Raw genomic sequence first — 16261 nt, forward strand, 5'->3', positions numbered from 1 at the left:
CGTTTGGCCGACCCGAACACATGCGTTTTTGTTCGTATAAAGTAGTCTCGAAACCCGTATCACGTGACACATGGGTAAGCCATCCAAACAATTAAGAAAAAAACATCTCGAAACCCACGACAAAAAAGCTTTTGAATTTGTTTGGGCCCACCCAACCCAATCCAACCCATCAAAACATTTCTTTACTGTGCCTACCACCCCACCACATCTACGTTACTGCCGTCTTGACTTGAATGGTTGGCTGCTTCCATCCTTTCCCCGCAAGATTGGTCGTCGGAGCCCTCTCTCCGGTCCGGCCACCCCACCGTAACTTCCTAATTTGCAGCACCGCCCAACTACTAAACGCTTAGCTAAGCAACTACACAAAATCCCCTTTCCGTCCGAGTAAGCGACGCGCCCTCCAAGTCCTTGCTCGCTGGGAGCCTCTCCCGTTCGAAATCGATCTAGGGTTTCGCCCGCCTGCCCGCCGGCCATGGACCTTCCGGCCGGCGCCGGCGACGGCGACGGGAGGGAGCCTGGGAGGGCCGGCTTCGAGCGCGCCTGCCGCCTGCCCAACACCGTCCACTCCGAGATCGCCGCCGCTCTGCCGCTCCCCACCCTCCCCGCTACGCTCGGCACGGACCTCCACGACCACGACGAGCCCCTCGCCGAGCCCGACCGCCCCGACATGATCATGCAGGCGGCTGCCATCGCCCGCATACTCGCCAGCACCGACATCTCCCACCTGTTAGTCACCCTTCCCTCCCCTTCCCTTCTCGCTCGCTCGCTCGCTGCTCCCGCCGGGAATTTCGCCCCACTCAGTTCCATTTTCATGTAAACATCGCAGGGGCTTCACGGAAGCCGATCACGTCGCGGTGGATCCCAGCGAGTGCTCCTTGCTCTGGAGGGAGGTGCTCAAGCACAACCCCGACGCCTTCAAGTTCAAGCCCCGCACTCCCCAACCTCCTCCTTCGCAAGGTAAACGCAGCCTTCCTTAGGCCGCTCCGGCTAGCTAGCTACCCATGTAACACAATGCTCGTTATGTTTCCGCCCATTGAAATGGACAGGGTACTTGTCTGGACTCTTCAGGTTACTAGCTTCTGTGGTTGACTTGATAGCTACTGTACTAGCTTACCAGCTTCAACTCTCGAACTCCTGTATGAACAGTACTTCGATATCACTTTACTTGGACTGGACTTATATGCTGTTGTATCTCTATCATGCTGCCCGAGCGCTGGTGTGAATTTTCATGGTAGGTAGCATCGTGGTTGCTTGTGTTGGAGTTGCTGCTCTGGTAGATATCAAATTTCTTGAGCAAGCTCAGTTTCGTGCCATGGAATTTCGTTGGAAAAAATAACTGCTATGCCACGCCATTCCACTATTTGGTAAACCTAGTGTGGTGTATCATTTTGTTTTTCGTATGTAATGTAGCTAAGCAGAGCAGAATTTAGTGGCTTTCGAGTCCATACTGAACAGAATTTAGTCAGAAGCCATTTCTTGTAACGCTAGGAGTTGAAATGTCAGTGGTTCCTTGTCGGGGACAGGGTTTCCGAATGTCACAGTGCTGAGCTTCTGTTTAGCCCCTTGATGATGTATGGTCGTTAATAAGGTGATGCAGTACAGAATTTGCTGCTTCCTCATCTTTCTTATTGGACATGTCTCTATATCAGTACCTCAAATACTTATAGTTCCATGAATTAACTGGCACGGTAGACAGCGCTTTGACCTAATATTGCCTGAACATTTTCGAATGTGGACTATGGTGTCTGATTTGCAGGGCTTGGTGAAATAGTATCCAGTGGTCCATATTATTTTGGCAGTGGCCCATATAATATAAATAGTTCTCTTCACGATAAATCAAGCCACTCAAGTCCTAGCTTAAGTATTAGTGGTAGTTCCACCACTCCACTGTTGCACTTAGCCGCCTTGACACGCTCATGTGTTGGCATTGCTCACTTATTCAGTATGCAGTGGGTTTCCTTCCTGGAACAGAACTAATTCAAAGGCTGCCCTGTTCATTTATCTAACTTAGTGCATATGCAGGTAAGTTCTATTGTTTAAAACCTTTATTTTTTGTTATTTTGATGCATATATGACCTATACCTAGCACTACTGCTATAAAATATGTCTGTTTCTTTCTAACAGTTTTTGAACCGTCTAGAAGGCAACATGCTGGAATTCTGGAAATATACACCGACAAGTGGAATGAACACTAATTTAAGCTATATTTTAACTATACACACACACACACACACAGTAATGCTATTCATCACCCAGGGTGTTGAATAAGTTTTTTTACACCCAAGGTTTACTTACGTCATTACATTTTGTATACGTATAATTACGTTCATATTGATTAACTACACAAAAATCGGTATAAGAAAGTAAGATATGAGTCATAAAACCACAAAATATACATTTATATGTATATGTTATACTATATTTTACATTCGTAATTTTACGTCAACGTAAAATATCCTTTTCGACCGGCATACATTTTCTTACCTTCTCTTTTCACTTCCGATGTAAGACAAAATTTACAGGACGTAAAAAGGTTATTCTTCATCCTGGGTATGAATAGTCTGACTATATATGTTTCAATTAATGGTTGGCATTAGCTGGTACCTAGCTCTTTGGACTTGTTTAAACGATGTCTTTTGATGGCTTGGATAGTAACTGAAGTCCCCAGATTAGGCCTCAGTAGACTAATGGTAGCACAAGTGGAGAGATCAATTTTTGCTCAACCATTTGATGCCCGCTTTGCTCTTGCCTTCCTCAAATTTATGCACAAACATTACACTTCACGGCTTCTGTCATCTGACCACGGCAGCACCACACAGCTCCATGCTCCATTCTATGTTGGCTCCATTTCTACTCTCTCTTTGTGCAGAAGCTCTGGCCAGTGGCCATCACCAGTTTTCGACTAATTATCGTCTCCTTTTTAGTGAGTTTTTCCAGTTGTTGCCCGGGCGTTAGTCACCTATCTTTCATAGATACTTAGGTTGCGGCAACTTGTTAAAACTATGGTTATTAATTCAGGCTCTATGAAGCTTTTGATAGATAATATTGTTAAGGAGTATTAGTATTCGTCTAGGAGTTCGTATTAGTCTACATTTCTTTCCTTGTACCCCAAGTACACATATATATGCCCCGTGCAATAGAGGTAAGTTGCATCCATAACAAAGGCACAAAAGGAGCAGCCTATTTTCTAGATTAATATGGTAATGTTGCAGTCACTCTTTTAAATCTATTTCAGCATGTTTGTTTGCTGCTCAAAATGGGAATGCAGCATCAGCATTTTGGCCTGCTATGTCACGTCCTGTCAATGGGGATCCCAAATAGTTGACCATTTGCAAATAGAGTTACAGCCTCGAGTTATAATCAAGTAGCATGACCAAATAGGCCTTTACCGGCTTAATGTGCCATTTATGGTTTATTTATCATATCCTCAGAACAATTCTAGTCCTTCTATTACTGTACCAGCAGATACAAAAATAGTATACCGAGAACCATCTAGGTTCTAAAGTTCCTACTTTGCCTTGTGAGCGTTTGCTGTAGTGTGTCTGATAAATGTTTGAGCATGGCAAATTCCACGTGGCAACAGCAGGATGTCTATATGGAGCCAATTCATTATAGGCTAGTAGGTTTTCAATGCAAATGTTTATACATATGCACTAAAAATATTTTATGCTCCAGCTACTCACCTTCTATTTCAGCAGTCCTCCTGAACCTTAGCGCAGCGGTAAAGCTGTTGCCTTGTGACCATGAGGTCACAGGTTCGAGTCCTGGAAACAGCCTCTTGCAGAAATGTAGGGAAAGGCTGCATACAAAAGACCCAAAGTGGTTGGACCCTTCCCTGGACCCTGCGCCAGCGGGAGCTAAGTACACCGGGCTGCCCTTTTTAGTCCTCCTGCGTGATTCTTGTCTTCGGGAAACACGCAAATAATATAATCTAACTAGTATACTCAGATCATCGAGTTTGCAGAAAAGAAAAAAGAAAGCTAATTAATAATTATTATCCAGAGTTGAACCCGAGAATTACGTTGGTGGTTCCTGACCAGGGTTCGATTCCCGAGCAGTTGGGGTGAAGAAGCTCTTTTTAAAGTAAATGGTTGATTCTTTTTGGAAATTTGCTTTCTGTTAATAACGTCGATGGTACATGGCTCTATAGAAGTTGATAGATTGGATGGTGTGCTATTGTTGTAAGTTATTTTTGGGCACTTCTATGTGAACTGTTCCTGGTGCATCACATGCGAACTGTGAAGTAGAAAATTTCTAGTTTTCTTCATTTTGTCTCTTCTTATACTGGCAATATTATAGGAGTACTAATTTGCTAGTTTGGCCCTCAGTATTGTCATGTCAACTTAAAAACATTTTTAGTGCAGTGCTAATGTATATACTCTGCTTGTTCTACCCCGGTGCAACTTCTGTTGAACCTAACATTCAAGCCCACAATTTATTGTCCTAACAAAAAAATGTAGCTTACATATGGATTTTTAATGTGTTGCATATTATTTCTATATTAAGCTTTCTTGTCTCACTATGTAATTCCGTGTTACGTTGGTCAAGTTTTTCAGGTCTGCTTGATGGTCAGGAATATCATAATCGAGAACGCGAGAAGCAATTCGAGGATCTTGCACCTAATCTGACTAAAGCACGGAAGGATCATCCATTTCCTCCAGATGACACCAGCTCACACCGAGAGGATCTTCATGTATGTTAGATACCAATGGTTTTGCGTCTTACCAATGTTCAGTTCCTTGTGACCACTTTGTCTTTGTGCTAACATGCTTTCTGTTGCAGAATGAACTCTCACCAGATTCAGTTGCTTCAAGGAAACCGAAAGTGAGGAAGAAAGATAATTCTGCTTCAAGTTCTGGCCCCAGCATTCCTAGTAGTCAAGGTTTATTTTTTTAATTCATGTATGTCCCATCTTCCTCTTGTTTTACTTCAAACATTCAGCTGATTCGAGTCTGGATTATGTATTCTAGAAGTCATTGCCAACTTCCGTGAGCTGGTGGAGGACTTCTGTGGAAAAGCAGAAATCCCTGATAATGCAGATGGTGATGATTGGCTATCAATTGCACTGAATGATGTGAAGGTTCTTGTAAATGAAATTACATATGTTCGATCAAAGGGGATGTTGCATGAGATTCCCATGGATACGCTTACTTGTCTCTTACATGTGATAGACCGGCAGATCCGGTGTTCTCAAGGATTGTCAATAGACGTGAAAGAAAATGTGAGCTATTCACTATAGCCCTTCCCTCCGTATTCTTTGAATAAAAGATGCTGCATATTGTAGTCTGACTAGTGCTTGGGTGACTTCAGCCTGATGCTGCAGATGCTGAACACTCAGTCTTCTCTGCTTTGGAGTCCATTCATGCGGCATTAGCAATCATGACCAACCCTGATATGCCAAAGCAGCTGTATCGAGAAGAGGTTCACACATTCTGAATTCCTTCCTATCTTGTTATGAATCATATTGTTGAGGTTTCTGACTATAAGAACTTTGGTTGAATCAGCTTATTGAGCGAATTATTGATTTCTCAAGACATCAGATAATGGATTGTATGGCTGCAAGTAACCCAACCTTCCGAGCTCTCTACAAGCCAGCTGGAAATGTCACTAATGATGGTAGTTGTTATACCATCTTTTGAACATTGAAAAATACACAATTCTACATGCACTTGTGGAGTTCTGCAAGTATCATCGTTGGCTTTTCATGGTTCTGCACTCACATTTCTCTAAGTTGGATATATACATCCATGTTCTTGGGGAGTCGGGGCATATATCGTACCTTGTCATTTTCTTCAAAACAAGATTGTTTAATTTTGGCGAAAATTTATTATCCCTGCTTACGTGTATGTACTAATTTAGTGCTTCATGGTGACCATTTGGTGGTTATTGAACTTTTTTTTGTAGAAAATGGAAGCCTACCATGATTAAATTATGTGTTTACACCACAGATTAGCATTTAATACCCGCATGTACTAATTTAGTGCTTTAGTTGTGGTGACCATTTGGTGGTTACTAAACTTATATGTCATGATTAAATTATGTGTGTACATCACAGATTATAGCATTTAATAAATTCTCTTTTGGTCAAATCTAGGAGATGAAGATGAAGACGACATGGAAAATGGACCAGCTAGCAAAAAGAGGCGCACTGCTTCTAATTTAAGTGCGAGGAAATCTTCTGCTAACAAGTATGTGATTAATCTATGCTTGATTTTTCCCTTCTCTAGTTTTTTATGAAGTGTTTGTGGGGAACTAATACAGTTCAGTTGTCCTTTTCTTTGTCAGAGTTTCTGCTTCTATATATTCTGCTGTGCAGAAACTATGCTTGATATTGGGCTTTCTTAAAGAACTCCTCACAACGGTGCGCTTATCAGATAGTTGTATCCTGCAGTTAGCAAAAACCTGCTTTACTACATTCTTGGTGGACAATATGCAGCTTTTACAATTGAAGGCGATCGGTGTTATTTGCATGGTAGCTCTTTGCTTATTGACTCACAATTTCCCACCCTTTCAGTTGTCCAAATAATTTCGTTCCTTACCTTTCAACTCTTGCACAGGTTTTTTCATCATACACACAACACAGGAGTTACTTGGTTGATGAAACACTTAATCTTGTCCGCAAGTTACAGTTCTCAAAAAATGCTATTAGAACTTACCATCTGGCTGACGAAGAACAAAAGCAAATCCAGATGATAACAGCCCTCCTAGTTCACTTGGTTCAGTTCAGTGCAAATGTTCCTGATAGCTTAAAGGGAACAGTAAATTGGAGCACTATCATTGATGCCTCAGTCGATGCTAATTATCCAATTAACTGCCATGAAGCAGCAACGGAGGCTTGTTGCCTTTTCTGGACCAATGTGCTTCAACGTTTCACTGCTGCTAAATCTCAAGATGTGCCAGAAGCCAAAGGGATTATAGAAAATCTTGTTCAGGACTTGCTAACAGTACTAAACTTGCCCGAGTATCCAGCTGCTGCCCCTATACTTGAGGTAAACTGTACACTGACAGTGCTATTGTTGAGATAGTAAATGTCGTTTATGGGCTGCTTTAGCATTAATGCATTTTTGTAATCAAAACTCACAATTGGAATATTCTAGTTCAAGTAGTCAATTTCATAATGCCTACAAGTACTATTCTTATGTATAGGTTCTCTGTGTGTTGCTGCTTCAAAATGCTGGATTGAAATCAAAGGACACTTCTGCTCGCTGCTTTGCTATTGATCTTCTTGGTGGTATTGCATCAAGATTGAAGCGTGATTCTGTCATCTGTAGCAAGGAGAAGCTTTGGATACTGCAAGAGCTCACTGATGCAGAGAATGATAGCTCAAAAATCTTGAAAAATAAATGTTGTGTTTGTCTTGGTGGAAGAGGTATAAATATGGCATGTGATGTATGTGGGAGATGTTTCCATCCAGATTGTATGGGGGCTGGCAGTCAGGAAAACTTACAGCGTGATTCTGTTTGCCCCTTATGCTTTTGCAAGCAACAGCTCAGTGTGCTACAGTCATACTATGAGCTAGAAAATAAAGAAAAGGGCAAAAGAGCATCTACCGCACATAAGAAAAAAACTGCTATACCTGATGAGGTGACAGCAGTGGATACTGTTCAACAAATACTTTTGAATTATCTCCAGGAAGCTGGGCCACAAGATGATGGGAACCTGTTTTCTAGATGGTATGTAGTGTGATACCTTTGTTTTTGTTGTCCAAACGTCACTGGAAATTGATTCCCATTTTGTATGCAGGTTCTATCTCTGCATGTGGTACAAAGAAGACATATCTTCTCAGGAGAAGATTATCTACTATCTTGCCAGATTGAAATCTAAGGAGATTCTGCGAGATTCTGGAAGTGGCTTGGCATTATCCAGAGACTGGGCTAAGAAAATTTGCTTGGCACTTGGCCAGAAGAACTCGTTCTCTCGGGGTTTCGACAAAATTCTTTCCCTCCTTTTGGTATGTATTGCTTCTCGATGTTTGATTTTAATTAGATGTTGCGGCATTAATACCCAATGTTTTATCAGGCTAGCTTGAGGGAAAATTCTCCTGTGATAAGAGCAAAGGCCTTAAGAGCGGTGAGTATACACAAACTTTTAAAACTATATATGATGTACATCATTTTCATTTGGATGTTAGACATCACTAGTTAGCTTTAATTCTGTAGGTCAGCAGTATAGTTGAAGCCGATCCTGAGGTATTAGGTGACAAACGTGTCCAATCTGCTGTTGAAGGAAGGTTTTGTGATTCAGCTATTTCTGTTCGTGAAGCTGCACTTGAGCTTGTTGGAAGACATATTGCTTCACACCCTGATGTGGGTCTTAAGGTTGGTGGATTTATGAAGTTATGAGTTATGACATGTTCTTGGGTGCTGTTATTGCTTTTCTGCAACTAACCTTTTATCTTTCCATTAACAGTATATTGAAAAAGTCGCTGAACGAATAAAGGACACTGGAGTAAGTGTTCGCAAACGTGCGATCAAAATTATCCGTGATCTTTGTGCTTCAAATCCGAATGCGGATACAAGTCATGCCTTTGTGGAGATTATTTCGCGTGTTAATGACGAGGAATCAAGTGTACAGGTAAGTTTATGTACGAAACCATTGACTGGTGCTCCTGAGTCATGGCAGCACGTTATGATACCAGAGTTGATATTGTACTATAGATGTTCCGTTTATTGGTGTTTTCATACTTCAGTGAGATGTATGTTGGTGCATGAGCTGAAACAATCTTCTGTATACCAAAAGAAAGTAGTGGCAGATAGCTAGTCCCTCTTACATGTGAAATTTCCGTACATTTGCAAAATCGAAGTCATCCTCACCAGGAAAATTGTATATTTATTACATAAAGTAAATGACTGGAATTCTGTACACATGAAATCTCTCTTGCAAAATGTCTTTTATTGTGTCCTTAACAATGATGTCTTTAAAAGTAAATCTGATATTAGAGGTTAAGCATGTGACACAAAAAGTGCTATGCAACATCTTTGAACCTGCAAGCTTTGAGTTCCTTTTCATGTCCATGTTAGTTAATTTTGAACATATATATCTTCATTTTTCCTCTGTAGGATCTTGTATGCAAAACATTTTATGAGCTGTGGTTCGATGAACCATCTGGGAGTCATAAACACTTGGTTGCTGATGGTAGTTCAGTTCCTATGGAGATCGCAACAAAGACAGAGCAAATTGTTGACATGTTGAGAAAGATGCCCAATCATCAACCCCTTATTACCATTATAAAACGCAGTTTGACTCTCGAGTTCCTCCCGCAGTCAAGTAAGGCTGCAGGCATTAACTCATCCATGATGACATCGCTCCGGAAACGATGTGAATTGATATGCAGACGCTTATTGGAAAGGATATTGCAGGTATTTGTCTGACATTTTTTTTGCACTAGCTAGATCTTGCATAATTGAGTTTGGTTCTTAATCATGTTTGTTGTCAAGGTTGAGGAGGGAGCTGATAATGAGACCAAAATCCACACGCTTCCTTATGTTCTTGTCTTGCAAGCATTTTGTATCGTGGATCCCACCCTCTGCACTCCAGTTACCGATCCCTCTCAGTTTGTTGTGACACTTCAACCATATCTTAAGAATAAGGTGAGCGTGGGTTTCCTTCTCTTGAACTATGTGCCGTCTCCTGTAAAAGTAATTTGTGCTTATTACATGAACTTATAGCACATTTCGGGTAGCATTAAGAAAAAAAAGTTGAGATTTCTGGCTATGTTTGTCATGTCCTCACAAAGGAGTGCTGGGTGGTGACATCTGAAGTGGGATACGTTTTTGTTAGAAAGATGGGGTTATACATTATAGACTGAGATGCTGAAAAGTAGATGGGAGAAAGAACAATTCGTTGTTTTTGCTTAATACGGTAGCTTATGTCTCTTCTTTTATGGATGTTAGCCTAACAATTTATCTCTAATACGAAGGGAGGAATCTAATCTAAACTACTGGCTAACTTATAGATGATGAAATATCACAACCGAACTATTCTTATTCCAGTCTGTTGCAGCCCTCTTATGTCACTTGCATGGGGATCAGGCGTGCACATGACCATGAGGTTTTATGATTTTTGACTGTTGGATCTGGAAGCCATCGATATTTCTTACCATAGCTTTGGACCTGAAAGCCATGTTACCAGTTTAACAACTGTAGCTCATTTTTTTGTGTGCCAAAATTGGCCAAAACAGGGGCAACCAAAACATTGCTAGCCAATTTTTTGTTGGGGTTGCCTTGGGCTCAAATGAAACACACCCTATATTTTAGCTCCTCACATGCTATTGTGATGCATGGGTTATTCCTGCCTGTTCTTTCTGATGGCCAGGGTTCACCCATGCTCTGTTGCTGCACAAATGCACATGCCTTCCGAATTGTATTTTTGTTTCACGTTCCCCTACTAGTTGTGCTGCAGACATGAGCTGTAGAGCATAAATGTCTATATTGGCAAGTTGTAATGTCACATGTAACAGCCTAATATAACTTTACTGAAAATGGTAGAGCCTTGGTTTTGATTATGCTTCTTAAAATGATATTGTTGTTCATGTGAGCAAGTAATAATTTATGCATTGTGAGTTTGAATGTCTTTTTCTACTAGAAACAAGAAGATTCTCAAGTTTTTCCTTTCATTTTCTTACCGTGATGAAATTCCGAGATATATCTTTTGCGGAAGTGAATGTAAAGGGCTATGTGAATACATTACAGTCTGCCTCTTCTGTATCTGCAGGTCGACAGTAAATCAACTGCCCAGTTACTTGAAAGTATAATTTTTGTGATTGATGCTGTTATTCCACTCATACGGAAGCCACCACAAACTGTGGTTGAGGAACTCGAGCAGGACCTGAAGCAGATGATAGTTCGCCACTCTTTTTTGACTGTTGTACATGCCTGTATCAAGTAATTTTATTCGTTCCATTGCTTTTAGTTTTTTTATCAGGAACTTTGACAGTGTCTACCTTACATCGTTTCATCTTGCAACTGCCACATCATTACTCTCCATTTCTAAATAGAACAGAAATGGACTGGTACCATACTTATCCTGGCAAAACCATATCCGATACCCATTTACAAAAAAATTGGGTTATACTCCCTCCGTTTCTAAATATAAGTCTTTTTAGACATTTCAAATGGACTACAACATACAGATGTATGTAGACATATTTTAGAGTATAGATTCACTCATTTTGCTCCGTATGTAGTCACTTGTTGGATTGTCTAAAGACTTATATTTGGGAACGGAGGGAGTAGTTTTTATAGCCATGGAAAATTAAATATGATGTTTAGCTAAATTTGTATAAATATATAAAAAGCGAATAAAGACGCAGATCTGACTGTCGTAAATATCCCAAAGTTCAAATAAATTTTTATGGGCGTGGCTCTGGGCCCTACAGCCTGGCAGTAGCTGTAAAATGGCGATTGGATTAGTTAGTAGGAAACTAGGAACAAATCAAATGAAGTTAGAGTTCTATCCGGTAGGAAAGATATTTTTTTGGTTATCAATTTAAAGACGGAGATAAGCTTTGTTAGGAAATTACAGATAGAGGTTTGGGTCTTGCGGAGCAAGTCAGTTGTCCTATATATAGTTCTTTGATCAAGCAATGACAATTTAGAAGTTAAACTAAGCCTCAGAGCCTGTCTTCCGTGGGCAAGTCAGTGTTCAGACTCTTAACCTACTCAAGTTACACTGTTGTGAATCAACAAAGGTTAATAACATTTACTTATCTCCCTTGTCATGGTTAAGCACTCACAAAATGCTGTAGTCTGTACCTTTTTCAAGTATGAATAATTACACATAATATCTAGAAGTGAAGTAATCCATACCTTTTCCATCTATGCATCATCACAATCTGCATCTTGGGTATTATCTAATGAAAATCTGACATTAGATGCAATACTGCAAATCTCATTTAATTCTTGCATGAATAGTTGAGCTTGCTTGCTTTTCTGTGGATCATGTTTACTTATCTCTATTGCTCATTTTCATGAACAGGTGTCTTTCTGCCCTTAGCAATGCAGCAGGCAGAGGTCCGAGGTTGTTGGAGTACCTCGTTAACCTTTTCTACAAGCATCTGTCAGGTCCTAATTCGGATGGTCAGGTATTGTACGATTACCTGATTGATTGAGTGAACTGCAATCTGAAATGTACTATGCATGCTACATTTGAATCTTATATTGTTCTCTTCATTTACATCCTTTCATCCTTTCTAGTGCCCTGTATGTCTCAAAGTCAAAACAGATTTACATCATAACATGTAACACCATATAAGCTTCTCTTTATGATAACTCTACTTATTTGCATTTCCATTGTTGGTGAATTGCATAGAAATATTCTATGCAAGCATAGTTTAGGATGGGTTTGATGGAGTGGTGAAGTACTCACTTGTGCCAAGAGGTCCTAGATTCGACGCAGCCTCTCTGCATTGCGCTGTGCAGGGGTAAGTAGGCTTGCCTCGTATAATCCTCCCCAGAACCCACTTGGTGTGGGAGCTTCTAGAAATATAGTTTATGACATTCTTTTGGAAGTAGTTTTGAGCAATTGGCATAGTTGTATGGTGTTATGTGGCAGTAATTTGATGAACATGTGATTATTGAGTACATTTGCATATGTTGCTTGCTTTTACCTACTTTATTTTACTTGCAATATCATGTAGGTTGGTGCTTTTTTACAATTATCATGTAGCTTAGTTATAGCTGACAGTTTGCCTTGTTGAAACTCAGGTGTTGGGTCGATCATTATTCTGTCTCGGCCTGCTCCTTAGATATGGTTATAAACTGTTGGCAGCATCGGAAAACCAACTTGATTTTCCAAAGATTCTTGAATTGCTCAAGAGAAGGTATCTCCGCAGGGATGATTTCAGCTTGAAGGTTCGAGCTATGCAGGTGTGTGTGCTCAGCATTATTACACTCAATATTTGACTTGATGATACTCGTAGCTAGAAACATGCAACGACTCAAGTAACTTAACCTGTCTATTTGACTGTCGCTTTAGTTCTTTAGGGTGCTTGGATATTTTTATATGAAATTTTCCTTATTAAATGACAATTTTCATGTGTGCATGCAGGCTTTGGGATACATACTTATTGCAAAGCCTGATTTTATGCTACAGAAAGATATTTTGAATCTGATAGAGGCATCGCTATCTTCTGATGTCGATTATAGGTTAAAGGTATAGACATTTTCCTGTAATGGGTTCTGCTCCGCGTAGCTTTTTCTGTATATAATTGGACCTACTTGTCCAGATTCAAGGATTGCAAAACCTTTATGAGTATCTCCGTGATGCGGAAAGCCAACTCACGGCTGACAGTACTGGCAAGCCTACTGTACCCTATGCAACTAATGGTGGGAGTGAAGTGCCTGTTGCTGCTGGAGCGGGAGACACCAACATCTGTGGTGGTATTATCCAGTTGTATTGGAATTCTATTCTTGAGAGATCCTTGGATATGAACGATCAAGTTCGCCATGCTGCACTAAAGGTGAATTAGTTCAACTAATTTCCGCACTTTCCTGCTTTTCATTTTAGAGTAGAAAACTGTGATTTTTTTTTTTTTTGCAGATTGTTGAAATTGTTCTTCGCCAGGGTTTAGTTCATCCAATTACTTGTGTTCCACACCTTATAGCACTTGAAACTGACCCTGTGGAGGGGAACTCAAAGTTGGCTCATCATTTGCTGATGAACATGAATGAAAAGTACGATGATTCAACTTCTCATTTCTCCATTTCTTTATTGGATAAAATGATCTGACCTATTGGCGTTATTTTGCAGGTATCCTTCATTTTTTGAAAGCCGCTTAGGTGATGGCCTACAAATGTCGTTCAGATTCTTCGAGACCATAGTCAGCAACCATAACGTGGTGGCAACCAACATGAAATCAAATCCGATTGCATTTGTTAAACCTGGCATATCCAGAATATATCGTCTTATCCGTGCAAATCGAAATTCAAGAAACAAATTTGTACACTCAATAGTCCGCAAATTTATATCTGACAGCCGGAGTTACCCCACAATTGGTTTTCTTGTGTAAGTTATTTAGTTATGTGCCTGTTGATCCTCTTATTCTTAAAATTTGGTATCTGACTCTCCAAGTTGTGTGAATATTTCAGTTACTGTGTAGAAGTTCTTGCATCTCTCCCTTTCACATCTCCTGATGAACCACTTTACTTGGTCTATGATATAAACCGAGTTATTCAAATTAGAGCCGGAGCAATCGAGGCTAATTTGAAGAATTGGACTTCCATGGATCAGCAGCAAGATGTGGTGGGTCAGCAAGATATTGTGGGTCAGCAAGATGTGGTGGGTCAGCAATATATGGTGGATAATGTTATGCATGAACCTGGGGGATATCCTGACCAAAATCTGGCAGATAGTCCTCAAAAGATGCTTAATAATTCATGCAGCACGTCAGATGTCGACATGGCCAAACTTCAGGTGAGCTTGATATGTTTTGGGTTGAGGGATTTTGGTAGAATATAACTGATGCGGAGATGGTTGCAATCCTTGCATGTTTGCATCTCATCTTCTTCAACTAAATAGGCCTTTGTTTTCAGGAAGATTGCCATGATGCGATAGCTATGCAGCTCCTTCTCAAACTGAAGAGACATTTGAAAATGGTCTACAGTTTAACTGATGCTCGCTGTCAGGTGTGTGTTTTCCCTTGTTTGGAAATTAGTCCTCGGAAGACACGTTGCATGACAGATTTATTTCCAATTTCAATACAGGCATTTTCTCTGAAGGATCCACCAAAACCTGGTGAAGCAATCTCCAAGCAGAATATCCCGCTTAACATTAACAACACTAACATCAGTTTGCCGAGCTGCCTGCAGGATGTAGCACTCGTGTACCAGGTAGCATTTCTGAAAATGTAATTGCATTGGGCCTGGGCTTGATGATCCTACAACTCTTTAACATCTGATGGGACTTGTGATGCACAGGATTTCAAGACATTGCTGCGAGAAGATTCCATGGACTACGTACTGTATACTTCTGCCACGGTCCAGAAGAAGCGTCTGACTCCAAGAAGTTCGTCGAAAGTTAGAAGGCCAGTGGCTGTTACAAGAGGACGTCGTGGTCGTGGTGGTCGTGGCGGCGGTGATGATGATGATGACACTGATGATGATGACTGGACTGGCGGGCCGAGGGTGCTAGAGTTCGGCGCTCAGGCAGTGACTGGTGGCCGAGTAACGAGACAAAGGGTCCAAGTATGACTGGTGATTGGTGCTCTGTACATTGTAGGGAAGTTTATAGGTGACTGACACGCAGGGGACATAGGTCATCGTTTAGGGCTCATACCATCACTGATACCATCACTATTCGGTAGTGGTAGTCGAGATTCTAGTATATAGAAGCAGAAAGGGAAGGGAGATAGCTTTACCTACTTAGAGCCATTAACTTGGAGAACTCCTTTTCTTGCTGTGCCCATTTTATTGTATTTTTGTATTTTTGTGCTGGGCTTTTGCAAAACTTCAAACAGGTTGTGCTCCATGTCTAATTCAATGGAAAAAGATAGATAGAAAGGATCTCATTTGCTTTCCGGGTTGGTCATTGTACCAATAATGTGTACTACTCCCTTCGTTCCTTTGTATAAGGTGTATCTTTTTTTGAAAGTCAAATGAGTGCATGTTTGATCGACTTTTTAGAAAAATATATCGATATCCACAATATGAAATTTATATCATTTGATCAATCATGAAAAATAGTTTTATATTTTATCTATTAGGTATTGTAGTTATTGTTATTTTATGCTATAATTTTGGTCAAACATTTAAATGGTTGACTTGCATGGAAACCAATACATCTTATATTCTGAAATGGAGGAAGTAAATCAGTAAACTTTCTAGTTTTGAACTAAATCAAACTTCTTACTCTGAAAAGCCCATAGAAAGATACATGTAACATCTACTACAACACTAAGTTAGTTTTATTAAATTCACCATAAACCTTAAGTAATTTTTTACCTACTATGCATATTTTTGAAGGAAGGGTGAGCTGGATCAGGTAACAACGCTCATACAATCACGCTCGAACGAGGCTGAAGCGTAGGAAGGCACCGACTCGGTGGGATAACCCACTGGACTCACGCTTGCATGATTGTGCTAGACTATGGGCTATGTCATGGTTTTTTTTTGGGGTATGTCATGGGTGTGTTTGGTTGTTCGCGCCCACTTCAAACAGGTCCACCAAGGCCCCGCTTGGAATGCAGTTTTTCTGCCACCCTTGTAATAGTTTACACATGTATTATACTAGCCTCCAACCAAATACATTCCGCAGGGTGGCATTT

General features: G+C 40.6%; 1 protein-coding gene across 2 annotated transcripts; it reads left to right on the forward strand.

The window, feature by feature from the left end:
* Window positions 1-210: 210 nt before the first annotated feature.
* LOC109780515 (sister chromatid cohesion protein SCC2) lies at window positions 211-15514 on the forward strand. 2 transcript variants are annotated; one of them, XM_020339097.4, is made up of 28 exons: window positions 211-726; window positions 827-957; window positions 4557-4693; window positions 4783-4882; window positions 4971-5221; window positions 5311-5421; window positions 5505-5616; window positions 6095-6188; window positions 6286-6472; window positions 6558-6989; window positions 7147-7673; window positions 7744-7951; window positions 8020-8070; window positions 8160-8318; window positions 8410-8574; window positions 9060-9359; window positions 9438-9590; window positions 10714-10883; window positions 11977-12082; window positions 12705-12866; window positions 13048-13152; window positions 13226-13459; window positions 13540-13673; window positions 13750-14004; window positions 14088-14412; window positions 14532-14624; window positions 14703-14828; window positions 14916-15514. In XM_020339097.4, exons 1-28 carry the CDS (start codon window positions 473-475, stop codon window positions 15186-15188), a joined length of 5355 nt encoding a protein of 1784 aa, XP_020194686.1. In that variant the 5' UTR covers window positions 211-472; the 3' UTR covers window positions 15189-15514. The 2 variants fall into 2 exon arrangements, with proteins under 2 accessions (XP_020194686.1, XP_073364617.1); XM_073508516.1 differs by having other exon boundaries at window positions 394-726; window positions 4549-4693.
* The last annotated feature ends 747 nt before the right edge of the window (window positions 15515-16261 follow it).

This window comes from Aegilops tauschii, chromosome 2 (genome assembly GCF_002575655.3).
Source record: "Aegilops tauschii subsp. strangulata cultivar AL8/78 chromosome 2, Aet v6.0, whole genome shotgun sequence".
Classification (NCBI taxonomy): domain Eukaryota; kingdom Viridiplantae; phylum Streptophyta; class Magnoliopsida; order Poales; family Poaceae; genus Aegilops; species Aegilops tauschii.

Excerpts from the sequence above, each read along its gene's own strand:
- LOC109780515 (XM_020339097.4), top strand. The coding sequence starts at position 473 with ATGGACCTTCCGGCCGGCGCCGGCGACGGCGACGGGAGGGAGCCTGGG. Across the intron at positions 5,617-6,094 it reads TGGAAATGTCACTAATGATG|GAGATGAAGATGAAGACGAC; the intron begins GTAGTTGTTATA and ends GGTCAAATCTAG. Across the intron at positions 10,884-11,976 it reads GTTGTACATGCCTGTATCAA|GTGTCTTTCTGCCCTTAGCA; the intron begins GTAATTTTATTC and ends TTTCATGAACAG.